Source organism: Epinephelus moara, chromosome 9 (assembly GCF_006386435.1).
Source record: "Epinephelus moara isolate mb chromosome 9, YSFRI_EMoa_1.0, whole genome shotgun sequence".
Taxonomy (NCBI): Eukaryota; Metazoa; Chordata; class Actinopteri; order Perciformes; family Serranidae; genus Epinephelus; species Epinephelus moara.
The window spans coordinates 39,159,041-39,169,750 of record NC_065514.1 but is presented as its reverse complement, the minus strand read 5'-3'; the positions used below and the strand labels follow the sequence as shown (position 1 = coordinate 39,169,750).

The following is a 10,710-nucleotide window of genomic DNA, read 5'->3' as shown; positions in this document are numbered from 1 at the left end:
CCTGAGGTTTCTACCGTTTTTTTTCCCCGTTAAAGGGGTTTTTTTGGGGAGTTTTTCCTTATCCGCTGCGAGGGTCATAAGGACAGAGGGATGTCGTATGCTGTAAAGCCCTGTGAGGCAAATTGTGATTTGTGATATTGGGCTTTATAAATAAAATTGATTGATTGATTGATATGGCCAGTGTAGCATGCCCTGTTTGTTTTTTAACATTAACATGACAAACAGCAAGGCTACGGCTAACAAGTTAACGTACAGACAGACAGACAGACAGGCAAGCAAGCACGCACGCACGCACGCACGCACGCACGCACGCACGCACGCACGCACACTTATATACCGGACAGCCTCTCAGTCCTTTGCCGCTAACGTTAGCTCATGTACAACACAGGTACCACACAGAAACTTTTACAAAGGGTCATAATGTGCTTCTAGCGACTGTCAAATCGCCAGCGAAAGTTGTTTAAAATGCGGACACGGAGAGCAGCTGTTAGTGCCTGCTCTCATGGGACAAAGATCCTCTGAGAAGAAAGACAGTTCACTCTGCTCTGCCGCCAGGAACAACCTGGGAGGCAAAGATCCTCTCTGAGGAAGAGGGTTCACTTTGCTGCAGGGTTCACCAAAACGTTTTTTTTTCTTTTCTTTCAATAAATTGAACACACATTAAAGAACATACAAGATCCTGTAGAGAATTAATACACATAATACAATACAATAAACATTGTCAAATTAAATGAAGGAAGAGGATTTTTTGAAAGTCAAATAAAATATTGGGGATTTATTTAAAAAATATACATAGAGACACATAAATAATTATATAATTAAAGATATGCAGGCTATGTTAGGTGAATACTCCTGTCAGTGACCCTGACCACTGGCATTGGCAAAAGAACTGGAGTTGGTCCCCAGACGCTGCACTGCGTATGCACTGCGTATGCACTGCGTGTATACAGTAGGATGGGTCAAATGCAGAGGTCAAATTTCGTTTCAATGTATGTAATGTGCTGAGAAAGGACAATAAAGAATCTTCTTTTTCTAATAATTTCTTAATAACTAGGAGATAACAAAAGAATAAAGAGATTTCAAAGACTTAAAAAATAAGGGACATGAATCAAAACAAGAAACGAGATATATCCCCAGTCACGCACACCCAGTTTTAATAAACTCAGTACTGTTTTTCAACACATATATTGTTTTGTCTTCATTCAATGTAGTTAGCACATATTGTTTTTGCGCCATTGGTTTTGGCCTTGGTGCCCCACATTTTGGCTGTGATGCCCCAATAAATTTGTATTTATCAAAAGGCAAAAGTGGCCTTGCCCTAAAAATATCTTAATTCCAGGCCCATAATCGTGTATTTCCTCTCCTGTTTCTGTCCTCGGAGGGGCCAGTTGCAGTGTGCTGCTTTTTTTATGTGCTGCTGCCTCCATTGGCTGAGCGTCTCTGCTGACGTAAGATATAAGTCATGAGCGAAAATATGCACCACACAGCCAGAAAAAGAACCTCTTAGGCAGGGCAAGTAAGAATTTAGATGGGCAAGTAGATTTAAGTACTTGCCTGGAAGGGCAAGTAGGAAAAAACCTTAACGTCGGACCCTGGGTTGCTTCCATCTTTAAAATTTCAAAGACAGCAGTCCACAAGACTGAGGTCAAGCAGCAGACATTTGGCACGATAAAGCTACAGACAGGCAGATTGGAAAATGACTCTTTAGTGACTGGGATGACCGCCAACTCTTTCAAATACCACCAAACAACTGTAAGATTAAATCAAGTGACCAAGAAACAGAATGACCAATGGCAGCTGGGGCAAAGTGCACAGCGAGGACAGTTCAAAACAGAATGAGTCCTAGAGGAAGGGCTTAAGTCGTGCAAGGCTAGAAAAAAGCCCTTCGTCAGTAGGAGAAAAAGAAGAGCCAGGCTGAGGTTTGCGAAAGACCACAAAGATTGGACCATAGACGACTGGAGTAAGGTCATCTTCTCTGATGAGTCCAAATTTCAGCTTTGCCCAACATCACCACCCAACACCTAGTCGTATAATGGTTAGACGGAGACCTGGAGAGGCCTACAAGCCATAATGTGTCGTACCCACTGTAAAATTTGGTGGAGGATGGGAAGTGATCTGGGCGTGCATCAGCAAGGCTGGAATTGGACAGATTTGTCTTAATGAACAATGCATGAATCAAGCCACATACAAGGATGTTTTTTTCCAGCAGGGCAATGTTGAATGCCTCACAGCCAAGTTAATCAAGTTGTGGATGGAGGACAACCAGTATCACTTAGACAATCATGGGCTGGCTTGGCTTGGCGTGGGCCATCAGCCAAGCGTGGCAGGGATTTGCGTTTCCATTACAACAGGGCTACCTCCTTGAAGGTGTGTCTTTAACTGATGACGGCTTGTCTTGAGTGATGTTTAAAAGCAGCGGGCTGATCCATGACTTAAGTCCCCTGTTAATTTTGATGTTTGCTTTTCTTCACAATAATTTTTCCCCATTACTTTTTATGTAAAAGCTTTTATTGCAAATCAGCAAAATAAGGAAATAATGAGTTTTTATTAAAAGTAACTCAATATGACCCCTGTACAGCTTAAAGTGACCATGCCACAGTAAAATAAAGCTGATATCCACAAACAGGGAGTCAGGAGAGAACCTTAACTCCAAACCCCAGAGATTCCGTTAGAAGCTACAAAAGTACTATAAGCATGACGCACAGAGATTCTGAAAAACACCTTTCTCTCTGGTCTCCTGTACAGACACACCTAAAGCCTAGTTCACATTACACGATTTTCAACCTGATTTTGCAGCGTGGAGTATCATAATCTTTTGAGTGTTCATACCTGGCGACATGTTTCTGTCAGCGGGAGTCTCGCCAACTGCGTTACAACCTGTGTGCACACCACAAGATTTCTCCACTGAGCTGTCGCCGACAGAGCCCCAGATAACGCAGTGATGTCACCAAACTTGGAGACCACACTTAGTAAAGGCATGGATATTCTTTATCATCCTGGGTCCAAACACAATGAACTCCCTGAGATCCTGTGGACACCGCCATTGTTGTTGTTGCTGCTGCTTGCCGGCCGGCTGTGTTGCCAGATCTTGGGAGAGAAACAAGCAACCAGGGCTATGGAAACAAGCCCAAAAGAAGCGACTATCATGCGTTTAAATAACTTATTAGACAGATATATATATATATAGAGGAAGTAGACATTTAGAGAGCAAGCCCAAATAAGCAACTCCTCTTTAGAAACAGACCCACAGTCGCGGCTAAGAGGGGCGTCGGTAGTGTAGTGGATAGTGCCAGCGCCCCATGTACAGAGGCGATGTTTCGCTGCAGCGGTTGCAGGTTCGATTCCGGCTTGCAACCCTTTGCTGCATGTCATCCCCCCACTCTCTCTCTCTTTGTCAATTAAAGGCAAAAAGCCCAAAAATTAATCTTAAAAAAAAAAAAAAAAAATTAATTAATTTAAAAAAAGTCATGGCTAATAAGCGGACCTGGCAACTGCGGCTTGTCCTCCTCACATTTCTTCCGTCCTCCTGCGTGCTGACGTGGGACGTATCCCGCCTATCATTGGCTGATGCTCTTCGTCAGTCGTGTCAGCCTTCTCCAGTTTTCTAGCATGCCAGATATCCAGTCCCAGTCACAGACGAGGGGGCGACTTGCCCATAGGCTTGTTCACACATGAGGACTCGTCGTGGCAGATTATCTGCCAACTCACCTCCAACCCAAGGTGGCTCTCAAGATCCTCTGTGACGTCAAAATCGCAGTGAAAATCGTGTAATGTGACTTAGGCTTAAGTTGTATCTCGCAACACACACTTGATTCAGGGGGAGAAGAGGGGTGGGACAATGGTGAGACATCACCAATACCCACTTGGAGGTGGCCGGGTGCGCATTTGGTAATACATCAGAGATGGCCATGTTAAAACTGACAAAGTAAACACAAATCGATGTGACACGGTTTCACTCAGCATGGCCAAAGTGCCAATGGAAAAGCCCTATTACTAAGTCTGACTCCTGTTCACACATGGAGAGACACTTTGTACAGCTACCATACTCTCCTCAAGGTTTGCTGCTGTTTGACTCACCAGGCGAGAGAAGGGTCCTTTCCTAAGCAGAAGATCTGTGCTCTTCTGGTACTTGCGGATCTCCATTAAGGCTTTGGTCCCTGGTCGAAACCTTCTCTTCCTGGGAGTTACAGGGGGCTCCTCTGGAAAACAGATGTAGAGTTTTTGAGTGTATATTTTCATGGCAGGACAGGTAGGCTTTCTTCCTAAGAACTGAGGACACTACTTGACAAGTCAAATTTTATCTTGTGGAGTATTGACATGTTGTTAAATGCTAATTCAACTAATTTACAAAATTGTTAGTTTTATTTAGTGTTGATAAAAGCAGTGACTTATTTCTGTGACTGGAATATAATCAACAGTTGGAATGCCAGCCCCGCTACTTCAGTCACTCTCACTTGAAACTTCACTTCGTCTTGGGGGCCGGGGTGTCGAACCAGAGGTCCCTGGGGCCAGCAGCGGGGAGCGACGTTGAGGGGTTTTGCCCTTTCGGCGACTTGCAGATGAATCATGACGCATCGCCTCCAACACACAGCCCAGGACCACAAGAGAAAAATACTGCAGCTGAGGTCTGACTGTGAAAGATTCCAAAGAACATTCCATACTTGAGTCAATCAAACAACAAACCTTCAAGTAATCTCTTTATAGGAGCTGACTACCTTTTATTCCGTCAACTCTTCTCATTTGTTGTTTATACCTAAAAAATACAGTAATCAATGATGATTTTAAACTAGATCAGCCATAGCACAGATACCTTAAAGCTCTGGGGCCGGTTGCACCAACTGTAGGCTTTACTACGCCTGGTTGTAACTAGGGCTGCAACGATTAGTCGACTAATCGATGACTAATCGACTATTAAAATAATCGGTGACTATTTTAGTAGTCGACTAATCGGTTTGAGTCATTTTTCATAGAAAAGTACTATAAAAGTACCCCAAAATACTCTTATTGCAGCTTCTTACGTTGAAATATTGGCAGCTTTACACACTCTCCCATGACAGTGAACTAAAACCCTTCGGCGTGAGTAGGAAACAAGACATTAGATGACGTAATTTTGGGGTTTGGGCGAGACAGACCAACATTTTTCAACATTTTAACACATTTTTTGCTAAAATGATTCGTCGACTAATCGAAGAAATAATCTACAGATTAGTCGACAATGACAATAATCGTTAGTGGCAGCCCTAGTTGTAACTCCTAAGACGGTCTTTGTTAAGACCCGTCTTAAGGAGTGGACTTACGCCGGTTGTATCAACAGGGCTTACGCCTGGTCTTAGCTACGCCGGTTTTAGCTGTGCGCATCCATGTGAATGCCCCCGGAATGCCGCACGCGGCCTGCCTAGAGGAGCACGGTGAAGTCAAATGATGCGCCGCTGATTCACCCCGCATGCTTGACAGTTGACAGTTGACAGCCCCTCTCATCTGTGTTGACAGTTTATTTACAGTTTAAGATTTGAAGAAAACATGGAGGATCAACAAAAATTAAAGGGTAACTATACCGACATTGAAATTAGAAAATTAATCGAGCTGTACAGCCAGCACAGCGGAAAAAACAGAAATAAGAAAAAACAGTTAGTATGGGCAGAGATAACGGGGCACATCGATACGTGTTCAGACTCTGGCTGCCTTCGTACAGAGGCTGAGGAGGAAGAAGTGGAAAGATTCCCCTGCCTTAACTGGTTTGGATGGCTTTGCATGTTGCGGCCCAACACAAACTGTAAATCCGGTGACAGCTCTTCAATAAGTTCCCAACACAAACTGTAAATCCGGTGACAGCTCTTCAATAAGTTCAAACAGATCTCTCCTACCGAATCAAAACCTCTCAATCAGCTCCTCGTCATTATATACGTCCAATGGATTGCTTCTGTCCCTAATTACTCTCTCCCGTCTAAATGCCCGCTCGTTGTACAGACGGTGGATGAGACGTGCCATTATCAAGCTGGGCTCTCTGCGCTCTAGAGCGCATGAGTGATACGAACTAGGGACAGTTTTGTAAATGGTAAAAAGTTCCCCGCAGCTGATTTAAGACCAGGCGTAAGCCCTGTTGGTGCAACCGGCCCCTGGAGTCTTTCTCAGTAGAACTACATACAATGGAGGCTTTCTGGACCCATCAGCCCAAAAACAGCAACAGTACTAGTCTGAAGAGATCACTTACTAAAGCAATTCATGAGAAATCAAGATAGTGACCAATAACTGTGTAAATGTAAATACTGTACATGGGTTAAAGACTTGTTAAAAAAGACTGACATGAAAGTACCAATGGTTTACAATAGAGTCAAATGGCCTTAAGGAAGGTACTTAGTTTGATATTGTAATGTGGGTTTTGAGCTGTAAAAGTTCATTTATACTTCTGCGTTGAATCAACGCCGTAGCTACGGCCGGCGTAGGCTCCACATCAACTTAGAGCCTACGCTGTAACCTACACCGCAGCCTGACGTGCACCTCCTCAGATACAGCTGCTGCTTTATTGCTTCATTTAAAATAAACTATTTCCACGTGATTATATGAATATTGGCTTTATTAATCTGTAGCACTATAATAAATGTTATGTTTATGAGCTAACTGGATTCAAACAGCTGCTTTTTGTATTGGAAACCAGTCAGGTGGCAAAATGTTCCCAAGTGCATGGACAATGTGGTCACAAGTTGATCTGGCTACTTCCCAATTTTAAGACACTACTGTCTGTATGCTGTCGGACTTTGAGAGTATCTGCCCCACAGTGAATGCGGTGATAGTGGCGCACGTCTTTTATCATCCATCTCTCTTTTTTTTTCTCATGATGAAATGAGTTCGAATCCCGTGAAAATGTTCTCTTTTTTACCTTTCAACGGACTGGATGGTTCTTTAATGTGGTACATTTATTTAAACAGGCACCAAAGATGAAACTGAGTAGGCTTAGTTAGAATATTTATTACAGATATGAGTTATATTTACAGGAAAAGCAACCTGCTCTCTTCCTGTTTTGAACATTCCGTTTACCATGAGTAAAGACAATAAGAAAAATATGCTACAGTTAAAATGCTCAAAATTTAGGACAGTTGCACTCTACTGATCATTCTTATTTCATCTCCCCTGTATTTGTTCAATTTTTCAGTTCATGAATTGGCCTGAAAATGACTGAATACCGCCATCTACAGGCGTTATGCGAGATTTAAGGTGGACTGAGAAATTCCAATTGGAAGCTGTGACTAGGAAGCCAACTTCAGCCTCGTCTTTAATGTGGCATATGTTTATTTTAACAGGCGCCTAAGACGAAACTGAGTAGGCCTATTTAGAAATGTTATTACAGGTAGCCTATGCGTTAAGTTTACAGGAAAAGCAACTTGCTCTCTTCCCGTTTCCAACATTCCGTTACGAGAGGTGCAATTCAAACCGCGACTGAGTGTTAGTTCGTGACTGGATTCCTCTAAGAAGAGTCCAAAGACGGATCGGGTTGGCTATGTTTTGATATTGTAATGAAAAATTAAATAAAGAGGCTTTCGCGAGGACAGCTACGTGTTCTCTTCCTGAGACTTCCCATGATCCTCGCTGAAAGTCGGCAGTTAACATGGTCCCGAGTAAATACGAAACACCGGACAAGAAGTTTTAAATTGTTGTATTAACCCCGGCCAACCCCCTCCCCCCTTAATGTTAATGTAAAGTCTATGCGACCAAGTCACGAAAACGTTAACGTGCGGAGCGTCGGGCTCAATATAAAGCTACTTTAAGTCAAGCATAATGCTGTATGTTTCTTGACATAACGGCTGCATACCAGTGCTACCATGCTACCACGGCTTACTCGGCCAAAATCTCTTTAATGGCAAGGTAACTTTTAGGTGCTATTTTACGATTACTTGATCATATTAACTCGCTCTTTTTTAAAACCTCCATTCCTCAATAAAGTCAATGTAAACTCACCAGTTTAAGATGAGTCAATGTTTCATCAAGTGCTGACAACCGAACTGACTGGCGGGGCAATCGCTATCAACAATAACATCCAACAGAAATTCAAATCACCGCTCACCGACCTAAGCGTTCTTCTTCTTCTTCTGCTGCTTCTTCTACTTCTGCTGCTGCTGCTGCTTCTTCTTCTTCTTCTTCTTCTTCTTCTTCTGTGGATTTTCCGGCAGCGTAGACGAGTCTTGGCGTATTACTGCCCTCCACCGGTTCGGAGCCTCATTGTCTTCTCAAAACCAACAGCACTATATATTATATATTATTAGATATGGGCTGATTAACAGTATTAAAAAATGGTTGCCATTTAGCCCCTCCTCCAGATTCCCATGACCCTAGTAGTATGCACTTAGCTGGACATGCTTGACCTGAGCAGCTTAATTTGACCCAGTACTGCAAACCTAGTTTAATTCTCCTTAGAGACAAGGGCATTTCCCCCATTTCCACAAGCAAAGCAGATATCGGTGAGGTTCTAAAAGCCCCAGAGCAGAGTCTCAGTGCCCTGGCCTGAATCACATCTAATTTGTTAAGCACTGATTCGAAAGCTGATACATAAATAAAACTCCCATAGTCAATAGCCGATCTTATCATTGCTTCATATATTTTGAACATGACCCCTCTGTCTGCCCCCAGTCACATCCAGCCAAGCTTCTCATAATATTTATCACTTTTTCACATTTCTCTACCACTTCAGATATGTGTGCTGCCCACGTCAGTCGTTTATTAAACCAGACTCCAAGAAATTTAAAAAATCTTTTACCTTCTCTAAAGGAGACCCATATATGCTCAATCCATTATTAGGAAGCTTCCTTTTAAAACCAAAAATCATATATTTAGACTTTGATGCAGATATCCTAAAGCCCCACTTATCTCCCCATTCCACAACTCAGTCCAAGGCCTTTTGAACCTGCTTTAAAATAAACTCGACATTTCTACCTCTTTTCCAAATGGTCCCATCATCAGCAACTAGGGACTGCCCGAACCCCCCTCCAATGTTTTTAAAGATGTCATTAATCATAACATTAAAGAGGACTGGGCTGATGACACTTCCTTGTAGGGTACCATTTTCTATTTCCACTGTCTTAGAGCTTTCCCCCCAACCCTTACTTGAATTGTTCTTTTCCTCAGAAAATCTTGGATCCAATTAAACATCCTACCTCTAACCCCGAGGTCATACAGCTTAAATAACAAACCCTCCTTCCATAAAGAACCATAAGCCTTCTCAATATCTAAAAACACTCCTACAGCAACTTCTTTATTAACAAATGCCTTCTTGACATCGTATTCCAAAGCTGCCACTTACTCCATAGCTGAACTACCAATCCTAAAACCATTCTGATAATCTGTAATAAGACCCTTTGTTTCCAAGAAATATACCAACCTATTAGTTACCATTCTCTCCATAATTTTGCAGAGCACTGATGTCAATGCTATAGGTCGATATGAAGATGGGTCAGACCCGTCTTTACCTGGTTTCAAGATAGGAATTATGACTACATGTTTCCATTCAGATGGCAATCTGCCCTCATCCCACGCTGTATTAAACAAAGCTAAAATTTCATGCAGAACTTCCTCCCCCAGATGTTTAAAAAAGGAATAAGCCAGACCATCTCTTCCTGGGGTAGTATTTGCCCCTGAAGCAATTGCATCCTTCACTTCTTTCAGTGTAAAAAAGGTGTTCACAGGACTAACATTATCGGAACTCCAATCCAACTTCCACTGGTTAACTAACATAAACTCTTTCCTCTCTAGATCACCACACGATTCCCGAGCGTGGCACCGCTGCTGCTCACCGTGCCCTTAGGGGATGGGCCAAATGCGGAGAACAAATTTCACACACTCAGGTGTGTGACAATCAGTGGAACTTTAATCTTTAATCTTCCTACCTCTCACCTCCCCAAGACTATCAGAGCTATGCACTTCCTGGAAAGACTCCACACACGTCAGCCTTTTCTGTGTTGGTAACTGCCTCCACCTCCCCTTTTTATAACACTGGCATAGATCTTTTTTTGTAACTCCCTGACATTCTACGCACAGCTGACCACAGGTCCCTTACTGGGGTCTCGGGTCCTAATGTTCCACAGAACCTCCTCCAACGGTTTCTTTTTGCATTCTTTATTACTTTTCTCACTATTGCCCCTCTTTTTTTATATTCTACAGCATGACTTACCATTGGGTGCCTTCTTAATTGTCTATATGCTTTATTCCTATTTCTTACGGCTACATCACAGTCCTTGTTCCACGAAGGGACCAATACATGGGACTGGGGACTCTGTTTCATGGGAACAGTACACTGGGCTGCCTTATGGATCATTTCACTCAGGGAAGCGCCCACTGAGCCATCACTGTCTACTTCACTAACTAACCTTTGGGCTTTCAATTGAAAGCCTTCCCAGTCAGCCCGAGAGAAATTATACCTGACACCCTGATTCCTCCACTTCAAATCTCAATTCTCTACCAAACCGACCAAGAATTGGAAAATGATCACTGCCCATAGCGTATCTAATACATCCCATTCTCCTACTCTGGCTAAATTAGATGAAGCAAACAATAAGTCAATATGACTACATGCGTTACTTAAAATATGGAACCTGGTAGGCCTCCCGTCATTTATCATGACCAAATCATCCTTATCTATAAAATCTTCTACCACCACTCCATTGTGATCCCTTTTTTACTGCCCCATAAGGGGTTGTGAGCATTATAATCCCCCACCCATAT

The 10,710-nt window shown here is 42.8% G+C and overlaps 1 protein-coding gene across 4 annotated transcripts in view; it reads right to left on the bottom strand.

Moving 5' to 3' along the window:
* Positions 1–8,149, bottom strand: part of LOC126395392 (uncharacterized) — an 83,611-nt gene extending 75,462 nt beyond the window's left edge. For 2 of the 4 annotated variants that reach the window (XM_050052820.1, XM_050052823.1), the window contains exons 1-3: positions 7,954–8,109; positions 4,455–4,631; positions 4,078–4,199 (exon numbers count right to left, since the gene is read on the bottom strand). In XM_050052820.1, coding sequence (XP_049908777.1) covers positions 4,078–4,199; positions 4,455–4,575 — 243 coding nt within the window. In that variant the 5' untranslated portion in view covers positions 4,576–4,631; positions 7,954–8,109. Of the gene's footprint in view, positions 1–4,077; positions 4,200–4,454; positions 4,632–7,953 lie in introns of all 4 variants that reach the window. The other 2 variants (XM_050052822.1, XM_050052821.1) reach the window with 2 other exon arrangements.
* Positions 8,150–10,710: the final 2,561 nt, after the last annotated feature.